Genomic DNA, 19953 nt, shown 5'->3' on the forward strand with positions numbered 1-19953 from the left:
TGTCTGTGTGTGTCTGTCTTTCTGATATAGATATCAGAAAATTCTAAAATTGGCTAAGGATTGAAATCTTTTCTGATGTTCCACTGCAAATGTTAATTTTTTATTTCTCACCTCAAATCCCTTATGAGATAATTGTTGCATCTCTCGTCAGATGATTTTTTAATACAATTGTTAGAGAATTTGGGTCTCTGGTTGTCTTTCTTTTATTTTAATTAGAAAGAAAATTAGTTCAGAAAAATAAGAATACTACTTTATTTTCAGTAAGAGATTCATCACTACATTTAAAAGAGGGTATGAAAGGGCAGTTAACAGAAGCTTCTTCGGCAACATCTAAAGCATATTGTGTATACAGAAGAGAAATGGATCCAGAAATAGACATTATGTGCACAGGCTCAGAGGTGGGAAACGTGGAGGAAAAATCTGCAGAAGAAGTAACAATGAGTCCCGCAATTGCCATCATGCAGCCAATCCTGAGATTTCTTCAGTTACTGTGTGAGAATCACAACCGGGAGCTGCAGGTATTTGTTCTGTTTTGTGTGAAAGCTGAGAATAAGCCTGTGGTTATAAGTAATTAAACTCAAATAAAGCTAACAAGTAGTTTGGGAGAGAGATTTGGAGAGATAATCAATAAAGCCAGCAATGCTTTTCTGAAATGGAAGAAACTTTTGTATCAGCAAAGAAAAATGAGAAAAAAGTTCCTTGATGCATGAAAAAATCAGATGCACACATTATCATCTTGTGTATCCACAACTCAATTTTTTTTAATCCTCAATGAGCTTCAGTTTTCTTGCATTTGTTGAGGAAAGTCCAATTGGTCTCATCTATGCCTTTCATGGTTTTGAGGATGCTGAATATGTTTTGTTTTTATTAGAAACAAAGTTAATACAGAGAAGGATTTTTTGCATCAATGAAGGTTGATACCTTTGTAAATGAGTACAGTGCATGTCTTAATATCTTATTTGATACATTGTCCTTGGTCAGACAGATGAGTTTAGGAGCCTAAGAATTTTGACTTTTTTTTTTTTTTTTTTTTTTTTTTTTGCATTATTTGCTTATGTCACCATGGCAAAGCCACATGAAATGTTGAAATCCTTGATTGTCCTGATTGAAGGTGAGTGAGTATGCTTACCTGAGGCGGTTTTAGTCAGCAGACCATTTCAGGTCCAGCACACCTTCCATCATGCCAGCCTAGCCACCCTTCCAGGTGGTATGGCTGGCAAAAGAATCCATTAATGAATTCTAGTGGAAGTGGCTGAAATTTGCAGTGCCTCTTATCTTCCATTTTCACTATAGGTGTTTCTAAGACCACCTGTCCCCAGTAGAGGACAGTGGATTATGAAGTTGTGTTTTCTGGTGAGGATCTAGAGTGCAAGGGCTCTGAATTGGTGGGATATGGTAGGTTAAGACATATTGGACTAAATGTCTTCCACGGGGATGAGAAGCTCAGGAATTAATGATGTTGAAAGTCATTACTCTTGTGAACCATCCCTCCAACTTGGGGAGAGCTTCTGCAACATGGTTGGCAAGCCAATCCAGAAGCATTCCTTCTAGAGAAAGGGTGCTGGATGTGTGCCTACATGCTTGTCCTAACCCGTCCAGTCTGTCAATGTAGGGAACAGATGTATGGAATGTATAAGAGATTATAGAATTTTTGATTGGACATTTTCCTGATAGGAGTATGGGATCAAACAATATAGGGAATTACTATGTGTAAAATAGTTTTAAGAATAATAAATGGTAGAAATAAATTCAAATGAATAAATTAAATTAATTAAAACAATAAATATAAGCAATGTTTTAAGAAATAAAACTCTTCCTTCTTGCTTACCATTTCACTAGGCTTATTCCTCAAGAAAATCACTATTAATAGGTTGTATTTCCTTGTACAAATTTTTGTCCCCATGTAAATGTTGATATGTGTGTAAACCTTTTATTAAAGAGAATACACATTTCATAGTATCCTCCAATTTACTTTTTTATTAATTAATATACTTTATTACTAACTTATATATCGTTAGGTTATGCTTATCAGTATATACTGATGTGCCTCATTTTATAGCCTCACAATATATCAGGGTTTGGATGTACTCTTATTGGTTAAGCCAGTCACCTTGCCATGGGTCTGATAAGAGATTTTGCTATAAAAAGCAGTATACAACCTCTTTTATATAGATTTGTGTTAACTCTTTGAAATTTTTGACAATGCTTCCAAGTGCTATCATTACAATCAACAAACAATGAAGCGGCATTACCTATCAGGGACCCTTTACTTGAAATTTGATTATTTCTCTCTCTAATGAATTGCTTTTTGCTTTTACTTTCTTCTTCTCCTTTTCATACTTATTATTTCTCCCTTACTAAGTTATTTTAAACAGGTGACATTGAGAAGTGTTCATTATGAACTGTACAATTGATACAGAACCTTTAGCTAAAACCTATAGGCTTTTTCCCATCTTAAACCTTTGAGAAAATTAGTAAATGTGAACACTTTCTTATAAAGAGCATTTCCATCCCTCACTGCCTCAGGGATACTTTTGAGTTAGAAAAACACACATATAGAGAGAGAATTGAAAGCAATTAGTATAGTTTTTTTTTTTAACCCCTGTGATGTATTTTCTTTTGCCCTCAGAACTTCTTGAGAAATCAAAACAACAAGACAAATTACAACCTCGTCTGTGAGACCCTCCAGTTTTTGGACTGCATTTGTGGGAGTACAACAGGTGGCCTGGGCCTGTTGGGTCTCTACATCAACGAGAAGAATGTAGCACTGGTCAACCAGACCCTGGAGAGCTTGACTGAATATTGCCAGGGTCCGTGCCATGAAAATCAGGTAATTGTGAAAGCAGTTCCTCATGCAAAAGTAGTCATGACTCACGAGCAAAGGGCCAAGTTAGGGAAGCACCCAACCTTTGTGTACATTTGAAGGATCTTTCTTCTTGCTTTGCCAGACATTTTTACTTTCCTAACAAAACATGCAAAGACTGAATTATAGAGTAGTGACTACTGTGCCATATCTTTATTTAATTTCATCATAAAAGCAAATTCCCATGAAAACATTCAAGATAAAAGTCAGAATTACTGAACAAAAGGTAAAATATGTCTCTTCCCCCAATGCTCAGTTTTCATCTGTAGTGATCTTTCCAGGATTGTAGAATAAACTTCCTTTTGCCCTACTACTGGGGGTAGTATATATTCTCTTTTATACTCACAGTAAAACATATGAAGGAGATGTTATTGCTCCTATTTTGCTGATGAATAGGTTCTGACTCAAGAGATTAAGTGACTTCCCAGTGTCTCAGAGTGCCAGAATTGGTTAGTTGTGGAGTTGTTTCTAAAACTCAAGACCTTAGATTTTGAATCTAAATAGAGTGCTCTTTTGACTGTATTAATTTTGGAGGGTGGCACAAAGTTCAATACTGTTTTCTAGAATGTAGATCTCTTATTCCATTTTTATTTTGGATATCAAGGACACATTATGGGAGAAGACATAACTTTTGGTGAGTAGAGGAAAGAGGAGCCAACTGATATTTTTGCAACCACACAAGCTTTATAGAGCTACCATCATAAGCACAGGCTTATGCAGGAAGAGTTTTCCAATCACAGACATTTCTGGATATAAATGTTAAAGAAGCCATTGAGAACAAACATCAGTTGTTGATAGAAGGAAATGAGAAAAAGAGATTTACTTTTGTATTGCAAATTATATACACATATAGAGTGACTGTGTGTATGTAGGAACATATACTCACACACATATACATTATAGGTACATAAAACATGTAAACAACATAAAACATAAACAAGTAAAACATGAGAATCACTGATATAAATAATTTGTTATAGGGATAATTTTTTCTTCTTTGTAAGGCACATGTGAGTTTGTGAATTTTGCCCTGAAGTTTTTTGGATTCTGTTTCAATTTCCTAGGTCAATGATACAAGAAAGCCTAACAGTTAATTTATAAGTTAAGGAAAAATATACAAATTTAGAGATTTGGTTTTGTTGATAAAGCCATGTCTATCTATAACAGAAAATATGTTTGCCATGCACTTCTATTATTATTTCATGGGCAGCCTATTAGAATGTACCCAACTCTTGGTTTTATAAGAGGGTGAAGTTGAGTTTTGAAGTTAATTTATTAACACCAAGTAAGTTCTAAAAGTAAAAACTAATAATAAAATAACTCTAACCCCACATATAATTTCCCATGCTCTGAAAATGTATGGAAGGAAAGAAGTTTGCTAGCAAATTCTAGAAATGGACTGCAACTAGACTCCCTTTACATTTAGTAAACATTTCATGGGCAGAAGAACCTAAGGAAATAATGGGAAAGGTGAATGGAAAACGCCTTTCCTCTGTGTCAGGGGACTGACAGTTTCCTTGTATGAAGGAAAAATAAGGCCTATCCTAAAAAGCAGTCATTTCAGACTTGTCTTGGTATTACCCTTTCTCATTTAACTCAGCAAGTTTTCAGATTTTTTTCAAACTCTATGGCAAGGTTCTCCATTGTAACATAGTCCCATGAATCTAGCCCTCAAACCTTTTGAATCTTAAGTTCTGTAAAATTAAGTTCAGAACCCTAGCACAGTAGATCTTTATCTTCAAAATGTTCATATTTATGTCTCAAGATGTTTTATGTAATTTTCCCAATCAAAAATCTCTCTATATATCACCCAGGTTTAAGAAATCTGTCAAAATTTTCCCTTATACACCATAACTGACAGTGTGTTCCCCCCCACCAAATATTAGGAGATTCCCACATCATCTGTCTTTGCTGTTGTCCAGCACGTGCACACCACCTCTCGTCACCAATTTAGCATTAAGTAGCACCTAAATTAAAGTGCTACATCAGTCCTATAAAATTTACTTACAGATCTCCCTTTTTTATATTCTCTTAGGATGGGTGAAATCTTAAAACTGGAAAGTTTAAAGAGCTCCTCTGTTGATGGCTGTATTAAAAATTTATTGGCCAGAAGAGTATTTAACATGATCAGTGGTCTTTGAAATTCTGAAAAAAAATAGTTCATTTTAAAAATAGGCATTCACAGACATCTGTCTCTCTTAATGCTCTGTGTCCAAAGCCTCTTACCTAATACCAATCAATTAAAAGACTCCACACAAAAGAATAACTCAAATAAAGTTAAATTTCAATTATGTTTTAAAGGTCAAAAAATAAAGGTGATTCTGCTATTTTATGTCCTATTGTATCTAGTGTTGTTCATTTGTAAATAAAAGGTTATTTTACAAATATTTTGTTTTCTAGACTTGCATTGCTACTCATGAATCCAATGGGATTGATATCATCATTGCTTTGATTCTGAATGACATAAATCCTCTTGGTAAATACCGAATGGACTTGGTGCTCCAGCTAAAGGTAGAGTAAAATCCGCTGTTCCAGTGGGGAAAGTTACATTCCCTACATAAAGCTCCCTTTCAGAGTTGACTCTAAGTCTTCAAGCAGCATTTGTCAAATGTAAGATGTGATCAGATTTTCAACTAATGAGTTGACAGAAAGAGATTTAAAAATCAAAAGGCTCACAAAATTTCTGATAAAACGGAAATTTTACTTTGAGGTAATGTTCAATTGCAAGCTCCTGTGTGGATGTTCTCTCGAGCAGCCACTTTGTTTCACTACTTCCTTGCTGTTTTTATTTTGTAATTTTCATTATACAGAGAAGCAAAATGTGCTGAACACTGACCACACCGTGTACTTATAGCCCACCTGGGCTACAGGAGGTCATAATTAATTAGATAATGTCAAAGGAGTGACACATTTTAGTTTTATATCTTCTTTCCAAGTCCTTTTTACATTAGAATATGAATTCCTCTCAAAAAATATGTTGTTATATTCGCAGTGCCTTTAAGGGAGTCCTTTAATGCAAGCCTTGTACCCACTTTCAGCAGTTCTGTTTCTCAGAAGCACAGGGGCATTTAATTTTTTTTCTTTTTGAACTTTCTGTTCAAATGAAAATAGACAAAATGAATATTTGTCTAGAAACTATATAAATCCCCAATGCTAAGGCATGATATTCAATTGAAATAAATTATTTAAGACCACATTATTGTGTTTAGTGTTGAGCAGGTTAAAAAAGGCACAATCAGGGATAAATACAATTTCTCTGCAAAGCCAGAGCTATCCAATATGATAGAAAGCATATAATTAAGTTGAACTTTATCTGGGTAAATTTATGGCCAAGAAGAATAGAAATGATATTTTTATGAATCTGTTTCTAAATGCAGGTTTGAGTGTCAGATGGAATATACATATGTCCTACTCATGTGAAGGTTGTGCTAAAGGCCCCTAGTAAACAGGTGCTGCTTCTTTTTGCAGAAGAGTTGCATTTGTATTTTTCCACTGTCACCTGTGTGAGCTTTGAGCCCCTCCATTCAGGACAGAATGAAGGTGGTCCCCACGTGGACAGCACTTGTGCCCTTTGACTTGCTGGCTGCAGGCGTCAGTTAATGAAGCATCTGGGCCTCTATGACAGTCAGCTTCACTTGAGTTACATAAAACCTTTTTGTTACTTTATCTTAAATTTATCTTTAACCATTATCCAGAAAGAAACAACATGTAGTTGCCTTGGTCTTTGACTTTTGAAACCTTTCATTAGTCTAAAGACTATACTTTTACATCTCATTTTTAATTAATATGTCTTATAGAGGAAGAAACTTAAAAATAATGTTTGGGCCAGGTGCTGGGTGCATTCCTGTGATCCCAGTGACTCTAGGGGCTGAGGAAGAAGGATTGCAAGTTCAAGGCCAGCTTTACTAACTTAGTGAGACCCTGTCTCAAAATACAAAATAAAAATGGCTGGGGTTGTAGCTCAGTGGTAAAGTGCTCCTGATTTCAATCTCCCATGCTGAAAATAATAGAGATAGATAAATAAATAAAGTATGGACATATAGATTACTTACAAATCCAGACCTATGTGAAAAAAAAACAACAACAAATCTTAAATGGGTATGATTTAGTAGTACAAATATATAAGCTATCCAAATAAAAATACTTTTAAACAAAGATTTCTTTAAGTTTTACTTAATAAGCACAATTTATATCTTTTAAAATACAATAGTTTGATAAGTCACGATTTGTTTGAAATACCAAATTTACAGATTTGATTTAAAATATTTGAAGTTTAGTTTTTTACTTAAAGAATGAGGTGAATGTAGCTTTCTAAACAGTCTGAGGTTTTGTTTATATTGGTTAACATGAAAACAACGTCTGCTTGACAGTAAGATGTACATTAGTAAATTCGAGGGGCTTTCATAGGTATGGGGCTTTAATAAATTTTCTATAACATTATACAGATGCTGCATTAAAATATTAAGGTTTTATTTCATATCATCCATTACTGAATTTGATTGCTTAATTGTTCGTAATTTTATATTTTGTATACTCATATAGTATAATTCTTTATGAATTTTTCAAACTTTTTACTTTTTACTTCCATTTCTTATCATTGGTAAATATGAAATGTTGAGTTTGTAGACAGATAATATTTTTTGTTTTGTTTTATTTTGAAGATTCTGGCTTCCATTGGAAGAAAACCCCCCTATTAACTCTGACACTTCCATTTGATTTTTTAGCTTATATAGGGTCTTGTACTTTAAAATGGATTCAGATTTTAGGAGGTCATTTATAAGATTTCTTTCTATTCTTTTGACATAGTATGAAAAAGAAAATTGGTCAAAAAATACCATATTGCCGATAGCATTCTGAAATTGGATGTATTTTTAAGCTATTATGTATTGGTCCTGTGATTCGTGTGATTCCTTAGAGAGTCCTGCTCCTGTTGCCAGGGAGTGAGCTTTGAATTCTGTGGAGGTCTGTTCAAATGGCGCTAAGGATTTAAGCTCTCCACTAATCCTGAAATCATATTTCTTAGTTATGTTGTTTATGCAGGATCCTACATTATGAAAGTGGGTATTAGAATTGGTGCAAATCTGCAAAAAATGAAAATGGGATAAACGTACTAAGATCTTTTCCCTGTGGGTCAGTGGCTTTGGTGCCATCTACAGCTCTTCATCTTCATCATCTTCTAATATCAGTCACTTCAAAATAGTCTTCATGTGGTACTTCTGGAATAGCAGGATAGAACTTAGTACTAAAATTAAACAGTGGAATTACTTTACATAATCTTATAAAAAATTCGTGTGGTGATTGTCCACCTAGATTGAATGCTGATTGAATTTAATTTTTTATTCTGTGAAAGATATTAACTTTGACTCACTTTGAAGTGCCTTAAAAACCATTGACTCTACCTCTTTTGTTCTATCAAAGATTATATGTGAAGATTAAGATTCTGGTCTAAATGAATATAACAAAACTCTGTAGAAATATCTCCTGGGTATTTTTTTTGCCAGCCAAAATTTTATTGCAGCACTATTTAAAATCATAGTGTATGGAAACATCTTTCATAATGTCCAGAACTGGCTCTGTGGCAGAGGATAGCATATTGAACTTTTAGCCAAGCCTGCAGTGGTCATTCAAAATGTCTAGGATATTATACTTTCTATGATAAGACTTTCTATAACTTTGTGTTGCCCATTTGGATTGCAAATTGTTTTAGACACATTTTTGATATCTCAAAGTAAAATATTTGAGATAATATATTTATGAATAAAATAAGAGCATATCAAATAATATAAGCTATATTATTCTCTATTAAGCAAAAATAGAAAATATTATCCTTGGGCTAGGAACGTAGCTCAGTGGTAGTACACTTACCCACGCAAGGCCCTCAGTTCAATCTCCAGTATGGCAAAACGAAACAACCATCCATAAAAAAAGAAAATATTATTCTGCCATAGTCCAGATACTGAATATGAGTTTTGCATATAGTAAGCAAGTGCTCTACCACTGGGCTACATCCCAAGCACCTCCCCACACACTTTTTTTTTTACTTTTATTTTGAGACAGGGTCTTACTAAGTTGCCCAGGCTTGCCTCAAACTTGTGATTCTTCTGTCTTAGTCTCCTGAGTAGCTGGGATTACAGGCATGTGCAACCACACTTGACTTTGTTATCAATAAATTTATATTATATTTCTGACTCATGAATTTTTCATACTAATTCAACCTAAATAATTCAAATTTATTTAAAATTTTGATTTGCTAATAATATTTTATTTCAAAAACAACTGTGTTAACTTCTTTAAGTTTATGCCATTGCTATAAAATATGTCATCATTTCCTGTTCACTTTATTTCTTATTAAAATGTCATGATACGAATGACTATTTAGGAAATAAGGAAGGAAAATATATTTGCATTATATATATATATATATATATATATATATATATATATATATATAATATATATAGTCAATTTTGTATTTAAAGCATCTTTTCACCAATAATTAAAATATCCCTTGTAACATCTCTTATGATTCATTAGATTTATTTTGTATTGACAATGAAGTAAAACATCCAATTTAAAACATTAATAAGACAAAAGAAATGGTCAGTTTTCAATTCTGTTTGATTAAAAAATGGTCCTGGCAATCTCAATTAAAACAAACGCAGGGGATCATTAGTCCATGAAACAGACTTTACATGTGCATTAACTCAATCTGTTTCTCTAGAACAACGCCTCCAAGCTTTTGCTGGCCATTATGGAAAGCAGACATGACAGCGAGAATGCAGAGAGAATTCTTTTCAACATGAGACCCAGGGAACTGGTAAGGAAAAGTTTTAAAGTTGTGTTAATAATGTGTAGCCACTAAAAAATAATAAAATCATGTAGTTTGCAGGGAAATGGATGGCATTAGAGCAGATTATGCTAAGTGAATTTAGCCAATACCAAAAAAAAAAAAAAATGCCGAATGTCTTCTCTGATATAAGGAGGGTGACTCAAAATGGGGAAGAGAGGAAGAGCACGGGAAGAAGATTACCTCTACATAGGGAAGAGGGGTGGGAGGGAAAGGGAGGGAGAAAGGGAATTGCATGGATGGTGGAAGGAGACCCTCATTGTTATACAAAATACATGTATGAAAATGTGAGAAAAAAAAAAAGAATAGTGTTACCGTAGATTAGGTAGAGAGAAGTGATGGGAGGGGAGGGGAGGGGTTGGGGAGATAGGAAGGATAGTAGAATGGGAACAGACATTATTATTACTGTGTGTATATATGTGAATGCATGACCAATGTGATTCTGCAACCTGTGTACTCAGAAAAATGAGTTATTATATCCCATCTGATTCAAATGTATGATATGTCAAAGTCATTGTACTGTCATGTGTAACTAATTAAAACAAATTAACAAAATAATGTGTAGCCTAAAAGGGAGAGGAGGATGATAAGCCTGTCAGAAGAAAAGGCTAGCAACTTTCCCTCCTCTGCCGAGACCTAATGGAACATAATGACTCACCATTACAAGTGCTTCTGAAGGTCTATAGGAATTGGGTCCTATGACTTCATTCATTTTATCCACTCTGAGTACTTCTTGCCAGATTGTTACACTCTACTAAACTATATGCAAATGGTCTTTGCCAGAAAAAAAGTTGACTTTAGTTTACTAGTGTCTGGGGAGTATAGTCAGCCCTGTGTATCCAGGAGTCCCACCTACATCTGTGGATTCAGCTAATCACAGAACAAAAATAATTTTTAAAAATTGTTCCTGTACAGAATATGTATAGACTTGTTCCTTGTCATTATTCCCTAAATAATACAACATATTAACTATTAATGTAGTATTTACATTATATTAAGCATTGTGAGTAATCTAGAGATAATTTAAAGTATAAGGGAGGCTGTGCATAGATTATATGCAAACACTACATCATTTTTTTATGAGGAAATTGAGCGTCCCCAGATTTTGGTATCCTCAAGGGGTATCAAATTGCCCATAGATACAGAAAGACTGTATGTAAGGAAGGTTTGTAAAATTGTTTATAAGACATATCCCAGATTGTATACCTATTTGAAAAGTAAAATTAATATGTATTTTTTGTTGTTGTTCTTACTTGAGAAATGTTGCACAATGCTTGGCCTAGAGGAAATTGTGCAGAGATTTGATGGTGATTCCACAGAGATCATTAATATCTTCCTATTGTAGAAGTTATATTTTTCTTCTTACTTATGGTATGCAAATTATGAAGTAACATAGTTATGTTTTTAAAGCAGCAAGTTTCAAACGTGTTGAGGACGTATTCAAGCCGTATAGCTCAGTGCCCCAGTGACTAAGTCCCATTTGCATCAACACCATGGTTGGTGCTATGGAGAGACCCTATGGGAGGCTGACACTACTATCTTTGCTTTATTAGTAAATAATGGAGTCAAGAAGAGAGATAAGACACTGTGTTATTTAACACAGTTTAATGAGTTTACTAAGTTGCCCAGGCTTCCCTCAAACTTGTGATTCTTCTGTCTTAGTCTCCTGAGTAGCTGAGATTACAGGCATGTGTTACCACACCTGACTTTGTTACCAATACATTTATATTATATTTCTGACTCATGAATTTTTCATACTAATTCAACCTAAATAATTCAAATTTATTTAAAATTTTGATTTGCTAATAATAAGCAATGGGTTAAGAAGTGCAGCACTGTCCCAATCCTATAGTTAAATACATCAATGAATTATGAATTTATTCAGCAATAGAACTGTGCAATACCTTTTTGAAAAATACCAGTTCTTTACTTGCTGATTGTCCACTGGGAGTAAGTTCCTTGAGGGGAGATGCCCTGTTGTTTCCACTTATTATTATTATCACTGTTGTTGTTATTATACCACATCCAGAACCATGTCTGTCTGTTCCCTTGTGGGGGCTCACTAAATAATGGATGTTTCTCAGGGTTCCAGATTCTCATAAATCATGTGAACTTTGACAATTAACATTCAAAGTCAAAGCAAAAATTTCCATGTAAGACAAGAATTGTAGGATTGCAGGACTATACTTCATATTCATTTAAATAGTTTTCAAAGATATTTTCATTATGCGTCTTTTATACTTTTGAGACTCATGAAGCTTCCCAATTTTAAATTATGACACAAAAAAATCTAAAACGTGTGTTGTAGCATTTCAAACCTTGTTTGTTGTTCCTTTTTTTTTCTCCCATTAGGTAGATGTGATGAAGAATGCCTATAACCAAGGATTGGAATGTGATCATGGGGAAGAGGAAGGCAGAGATGATGGTGTTTCCCCAAAGGATGTTGGACACAATATCTATATTCTGGCCCATCAGGTATCACATTTTATATCCTTATATTATTTTGCTTTTCTTATCGGTTGTGTTTTATGACAGTGACTTTTTGTCGTATTCCAGTTCTGGTCCTTTCATTTATTCAGCACTCGCCCCCTATGTTTGGGGTTAAAGAGAGCAACAAGCCCCAAGAATGCCTGATACACTGCAGAATATGCTAGGGGACAGTCTACAAGTTACCAGTGGTTGGCACCAAAAACTCGGCCAGGAGGAAGGAAGGGACAGTCTCATGTCAGAGACTCAGGGATAGGTAAAACATGGTAACAAAGAGAAATCCTGAAGAAGAGAGAAAGGCTACTGAGAAAACAGAGAATGTGAAGTAAGGGAGAGCAATCAGGCCTAATCAGGAAAAGCCTGGCAGGTACCTGCTGGTCTCCTTGAATTGTAGATTGGCAAAGCATAAAGTAGCAGCCTCTAATTGGTTTCAACTGGACTTCTAACAAATGTGAGGCTAACTTTCAAATTCTTTTGGAAAAAAATGTTTCTACTTCATGATTTATAAAAACCAAAACTTTGGTAAATATTATTTGATAAGTTTAATTCCACTAACATGAAGCTCAAATTTAAATTTGCATTTTTGAATGCAGATTGTTTTAGAAGTTAAAAACTTTAAATGTGCATTTGTCTGTAAAGCCCCCTCTTTTTTTTCCGAATAAAATTCAGACTTATAATTCTTCATAATCTTTCTTCCTAGCCATCATCTCCCATTGACAATCTCTCCTTTCTCCTGCTTCCCCATTCATTTTATTTCTTGATTAAATAAGCAATGATAGATATAAGGTCAGATTCTGAGTAGATTTATTTTTAAAGGTTGCTCTTTAGACATTTCTTGTGCCCTTTTCTACCCTTTGTATAACTGTCTAATTGATGTAAACTTGAGTATAATATTTACAGAGGCTTCTGGGAAGGAGTCAGATTTTTAAAGCTACTAACAAAAGAGGCTGCTATTGTTACATGATCTAGTTGAGATATTGAGAAGATTTTAGGGTCTCTTATTGTGTATCAAGATGCATATATAGATCAGAAGGAGGTGAGGGTAAATGAGTTATAGCTGCAAAGACAAAAAGAGCATTTTAGGTATTGAGGAACAGAAAGCAAGATGAAGGATGGGTTGAAGGGAGTAGAAATGGAGATTTAGGATATGGAAAAGGTGTTATTTTAGAGAGAAAGAGAAATCAGGTGACAGGAATTGAGTCAAGTTAGAAAAAAGAATAAGAGTTAATATAAGTAGGGAGATATAGATCCAGGCTGAGAATAAAATCATTCTTTGTATTTTATGTCAGTGACTTATTGTCATATTTTTCCAGGTCTGGTCATAGAAACATGGTGACGGTGTGTGTATGGGGTCCAGGAGTTTCTGTAGGAGCTGTAGCATTCTGTGCGGGGTGGAGAGGGGACATGGAAGGGACAGGAAGATTAGGGCAAAGACAGCAGCAATACCTTTTAGAAGGAAGGGGAAGGGAATAGAATCACAAGGGAAATTTAGGATATGGAAAAGGTGCCATTTTGTTGAGAGTTGAGTTCCTGACTGAAAGCTAGTCTTGCTCTCTCTGGTGAGGTTGTCCTATGCGTGAGTGAGCAGCTTTGTAAACAAGACCTAGCCGTGCAACTATTGAGTGGGAAATGAGCTTCCAGACCAGGTCGGTTTGCCTTGGAACAGTGATGTGGCTAGTATGTTTGTGCCTGATTATCCCACATCTTTGAAGAAGTTTTAAAATGCAATCTCAGATTACCAGTGCATTAGAGGTAACAATAAAAATGCCAAGGTTGAAGAAAGACTTAGGTTAGTTCAGTTGTAGCAGATTCATTTTTTAAAAATATGTTTTTTAGTTGTGGATGGACACAATATCTTTATTTATTTTTATGTGGTGCTGAGGATCGATTCCAGTGCCTCACATGTGCAAGACTCCACCACTGAGCTACAGCCCCAGCCCACAGCAGATTAATTTTAAGAGTAGAGGATACAAAATGTTCTAAAAGGCTAAGCTGCATGTTGAGAAGAATGGAGAGAAGATAAAGAATTTAAGAGTTGGTTATAGATTTCAAGACGATAACAAAAAAATGTAACTTATAAATGAAAGAAGGGAAAAATGAAGATGGCATAAAGGTCAGTTATTTTGATGGATTTGAGTTTATGAAAATACTTAAAGAAGAGAACAGATATATTCAAAGATAATGTGGAATTTTCCCGGGAGTAGAAATTCAAAAGTAACAAAAGGTTAAAATAACTTACTGAAAGGAAGAGAGAAACCAACTGATGTGAAAATGGCCAGAGTGGACATACAGAGGTATTTTTTTTTAAGTTCCCCTAAAGAAAATGTTGGAAAAGTAGTGGCTTGAAGAGCAATTAAAGTACAAGGTAGAGGTACATAAAAGAAATCAGGCTTCAGAAAGAGAGAGCTCTGGACTGAGTGAAGGGAACAAGTAGATTCTAAATTGCTGTAGGCTTTCTGCCTTAAGACTCAATGGTGATTTGCAGTTAAATGGAGAGTCCACATGGATCCCCTGTATAGGAATGGAGTAGTACAGGACCAGTTATAAATAACTGACACCATAATGCTAAGCTATTGTCTGCTTATTTTGTTACAGTTACACAAGAAATTGTCACCTTACCACCATATATATATATATATATATATATATATATATATATATATATATACCTTTGTTTTATTTTTATTTATTTTTGTGTGGTTGCTGAGGATCGAATCCAGTGCCTTCCATGTTCCAGGCAAGCGCTCTGCCACTGAGCCATAACCTTCAGCCCTTAGATGTATTCTTTATGAGGTGATTTCCTGCCACCAATCGTTTATGAAAGATTGTCAGCATTCACTCACAGAAGAGCCCCCTGTGCTCTGTTGACCTTTCACAAGTGGCTTCTTTGGCTGTCCCTGGCCTGGCATATCATATTTGGTATCATGGGAAGCCAACCATGGTTGCCGAGTTCCTTACAAGCCTGTTGTCCAGACCGCTCCTGCACCAGTGAGTAAATGCAGAGGAGCTGTGCTTCAGGAGTGGCCAAGTAGCTGTGTCTGGTTGAATCCAGCTCTTCTTGTTTTCACTGTGGATGTGGGATCCTTGGGCTTCTTCATGCAAATGACCGTGCAGATTGGTTTCTGCCTTTGCACAGTTCAGCAATTCCAAAACCAAGATGCCGCTTCCTCCTTGTTTTACTATAATCATCTTTTGTACAGACAGTTTATTTTGGGGCTCTCAGACTTTCAGTTTTTGTTGTTATGCTTTTCATGGCAGTGAGATGGTTCTGCTTTTTCTACCATGACATCCCTTTTGGCCCTTCCTGTGGTTGGTGTTACAAGAAACAAATAATGCTTCTTGTAAGTGTCTTGTCTGATCTACATAAAACTATAAATACATCAAAAAGGGAATTTCTTAAGTTCTAGTACTGTGGCGTTGTGCAGAGAATTTCCTTAACATTCAGTGGTGTCCCTTTTGACTTCTGTCCTCCTCTGGCTCTCCTCCTGCCTCTCTGACCTCTCTCTCTGCTGTAGTCTTGATCTTTTATATTCTACTTCCTTCCTGTTCCTCCTTCTTCTCTGTTCTTGCTTTCTGTTAAGCCCCTGCCCACCATTTGAGCATCCTTCAGTACTTTGTTATATGTTTAACCTGTAGTGAGCCACATTGTTCCTCACATTCCTTCTAGCAATTTCTGTGTTTTTCTCTGAGACTCTTCATTTAATGCCCATCTGAAATAAGATGTATATGGAGAAATGTTATGTTCCTTGCAGGAGAAGTATCAGATAACAAGACGGCGGGAAGAAGCAAAAATAAGCCCCGAATCATAGAATATATCACTTTAATTAGTTAGATGAGATTCTTTTCAAAATTCAGGCTTTAAAACTTTTCATGATCATTTTCCCATATCAATAAATGGTCTTTGAAAACATAATTTTAATGTCTGCATAATTGTGCATCGTTTGAATGGACCATAATTTGTTTAATCACTCCTTATTGTTAGACATTACGTTTCTAATGTGTTTGATATTATAAATTACACTATGATTAACATCCTCATACATTAATCTTTGTCTGCTACACTGATTATTTTCCTAGGATAAATTCCAAGAAGTTTAATTACTGGGTCACAGAGTAGTAACTGTGTTATGATTCTTGATGAATATTGTAAAATTATTTTCCACAGTGTATGAAGTACTTAACTTACTCAATCCTAAAATTATTACCATTTAAAAAATCTTTGCTAAACTGATAGTGTTTGGAATGTAGTGATAACTCAGCAGATGTTTGTTGAATAAATTAATGTATGATAGATGAATGGGGATATCATTTTGATTCACATCTTTTCGGTTTCTAGTAAAACAGACCATCTTTTAATGAGTTCTTGGGTCACTTGTATTTCTTCTGCAAAATGTATTTGTCCGTTCTTTATTAGGGTTCATTTTTTTTCTTGAATTTTAATGAAGGATAATAACCCTTTGCAAATCATATTAGTTATATCTACTTCCTGATTCATTGACTTTTTTATATTTTAATGGCAGTTTTCTTCTACCCCCTTAAGATCTGTTAACTACTCACCCAGATTTTTCTTCTAATAAAAGATTTTCTATTGTATCCAGTTTTTTATTTAATCATGTAATTCTTTACTGTTTAAATATAGAAATAGTAATAAGGTATGTTCTGATGCTAATTCATCTCTAAAGGCATATTCTAAGATTTCATGTAGTAGCAATCCATGAGGTCAGGGAATTATATGAGAGCATAGTTCATAGTGAAGGCTACAGGAAAAGAGATCAGGGCCCGAATCCAGACCACCTACAGGGCGGGATGGGGCATGTGAATGAGTGGGGCAGGTGGGGCTGGACAGTCTGATGATCCTCTCCCAAAGCAGGCAACCATTATTCACATCTGATGATTTGCCAATTGAGATTACAGGTCCTGGTTTTCTTCTTGCAATAATTTGAAAAAAAAGTCTGAATTTTGAAATTTACACACACACACACACACACATATATACATATACATATACATATGTATGTATGTATATATCCTAACCTTTAAAAATTGGCAACTCATTTAAGGTGTTTTAAAATATTTTTTAGTTGTAGATGGATACAATATCTTTATTTATTTATTTATTTTTATGTGGTACTGATGATCGAACCTATGTGTGAGGCAAGCACTCTACCATTGAGCTACAACCCCAGCCCTCATTTAAGGTTTTTTAAAACAATGAGCAGTCCAAACAAAACTCACCAGCAAGTTGAATGCAGCTTTTCAGTTTACCACTCATGGAGTAAAGGATCCAAATTCCTTATTCATTCTTTGATCTGATTGCGTATCGAGTGCTTACTAAATACCAAGCACTGTGCCAGATACTAGGATGCAGCAGTGAAATGATCAGCATGGGTCAGCTTTCAGGGAATTTCCATATTGCCTGAGAGCCAAGAAGGGGAGAAGACAAACCCAAAAAGTTGCAGATAGATAGGTGATGCTGGGGATGAGACTGGGGAGTGGTTGAAAGACAGTGGGGCCTGCTGGAGACTGGTTGATCTGGAGAGTTTACTCTGATGAGCTTAAACGGAAGCTAGATCTAAGAAAAGTAACAAAGGTCAGTGTTTGAAGTGGGGGGTGTGGTGTACAAGTGTCTTGAAAGTGGCAATGAGCTTGGCATGTTTCAAGGATTAAAAGAAGTCCTTGGAAGCTGGACCCCCCCCCCCCCGCCAGCCAGCTATGAGCTCTTAAATATTATATTGATCACATAGAATTACCTCAGGTTCATTTACCATCAGAGAGTCATTCAAGAACATGTACTGAACACCTCTTATGTCAGGCATTGTGTTAGTTGCTAAGATAAAAAGATAAATAAAATGTCTCAAGAAGCTCCCAATGAACTGTATGTAATGGAGAGAGGAAGATGGAGAAATCAATATAATTTAATGTGCTGTTTTAAAGTTGAGTCTGTGCAAGAAGCTATTCCCCTAGGAGGCAGAAGAGACTTCTAGAAGAGGAGACACTTGAACTGAACCCTGTAGAATAAAAGAGATGGTGAGGACATTTTGAGCAAAGGAAACAGTTTCTGCAAACATGCACCATAGATATTTTACAGGGAGAAACTTCTGGTTGTTTTTTCCCCATATTTTTCATTGGTGCATTATAGTTGTACATATGGTGGGATCTGTTGTTACATAGTTGTTGCACATAGTTACACATGTACATAATATAAGAATATAATTTTGCCAATATTATTCCCAGTGTTTTTTCTTTCCCTCCTCTCCTTCCTCCCATGGTCCCTTTCCTCTACTCTCCTGATCTCTCTTCGATTTTCATGAGACCCCTCCCCCGCACTATCTTTCTTTTCTTTGTTACCCTATAGCTTCCACATATGAAAGAAAACATACAAACTTGACCTTCTGAGTTTAGCTTATTTTGCTTAACATAATTTTCTCAAATTCGATCCATTTTCCTAAAAATGACATAATTTCATTTTTCTTTATGACTAAATAAAACTCCATTGTGTGTGTATAGCACATTTTTTTTTTTATCAATTTGTCTAAGCTGGTTCTATAGTTTGGCTATTGTGAATTGTGCTGCTGTAAACATGTATCACTGTAGTGCGTGTATGTATGCATGTATCACTGTAGTGTGATGACTTTAAACCTTTAAGATAAACACCAAGGAATGCCACAGTCCGGCTGGGCAAAATAACCGGGAGGTGACAAGCAACTTGAAGGTTGAAGCGGGAACTGCTTTATTACGGAGGAACTCAGCGGGAACTGAGCGGGAACTCAAGGTAGCGGGCACGCAAGGTAGCGGGAACCACTTTATTGCGGAACAGCAGAGCTATATATACCTGATTACACACAGCTTGACTCAATTAGCATCATCCAGATACAGCAATCAGCCAATAAGGAATCCTCACCATCTTAATGGCTCGGTGGTGGCGTTGCTTCACAAACCACTCCTCCTGCCAAACTGCCAGGCGCCATCTTGACTTGATTTGCGGTCCCCAACAAAGGAATGGTTATCCTGGGTCATATGGTGGTTCCATGTCTAGTCTTGAAAAACTTCAATACTGATTTCCATGCTGGTTGTACTAATTTACAGTACCACAAACCATGTAAAAGCATTCCTTTTTCTCCACATCCTCTCCAGCATTTATTATTATTTGTATTCTTGATAACTGCCATTCTGACTGGAGTGATATGAAATCTCAGTGGGATTTGCATTTCTCTAATCTCAGTAGGGATTTGCATTTCCCTCATTGCCAGTGATTTTTTTCATATATTTTTTGGCCATTTGTATTTCTTCTGTTGAGAAGTGTCTATTAGTTCATTTGCCCGTTTATTAGTTGGATTATTTGTTTTCAATGTTTTTTTTTAGTTCTTTATATGTTCTAGATATTAAATCTCTGTCAGAAGAATGGCTAGCAGAGATTTTCTTCCATTATATAGGTTCTCTTTTTCACATTCTTAATTGTTTCCTTTGCTCTGCAGAAGCTTTTTAATTTGATGTCAGCTTTAGGGGTCCTATTGAGGAAGTTACTGCCTGTGCCCATATGTTGGAGTGTTGACCCTGTTTTCTTCTAAGAATTATAGTTTCTGTCCTAATTACTAAACTTTGATCCATTTTGAGTTGGATTTTGTGCAGGGTGAGAGATCAAGGTTGAGCCTTATTTTTTTTTTAAACATATGGATAACCAGTTTTCCCAGCACCATTTGTTAAAAAGGCTGTCTTTTCTCCAGTTTATGTTTTGGTACCTTTGTCAAGGATAAGG

The 19953-nt window shown here is 35.4% G+C and overlaps 1 protein-coding gene across 2 annotated transcripts in view; it reads left to right on the forward strand.

Moving 5' to 3' along the window:
• Positions 1–19953, forward strand: part of Itpr2 (inositol 1,4,5-trisphosphate receptor type 2) — a 481279-nt gene that overhangs the window by 332108 nt on the left and 129218 nt on the right. For both annotated transcript variants that reach the window (XM_027934069.2, XM_071610047.1), the window contains 5 exons: positions 262–518; positions 2630–2830; positions 5264–5374; positions 9585–9680; positions 12063–12185. In XM_027934069.2, the coding sequence (XP_027789870.1) occupies positions 262–518; positions 2630–2830; positions 5264–5374; positions 9585–9680; positions 12063–12185 (788 nt within the window). The remainder of the gene's footprint in view (positions 1–261; positions 519–2629; positions 2831–5263; positions 5375–9584; positions 9681–12062; positions 12186–19953) is intronic.

The sequence above is a fragment of the Marmota flaviventris genome, chromosome 3, assembly GCF_047511675.1.
Source record: "Marmota flaviventris isolate mMarFla1 chromosome 3, mMarFla1.hap1, whole genome shotgun sequence".
Lineage (NCBI taxonomy): Eukaryota > Metazoa > Chordata > Mammalia > Rodentia > Sciuridae > Marmota > Marmota flaviventris.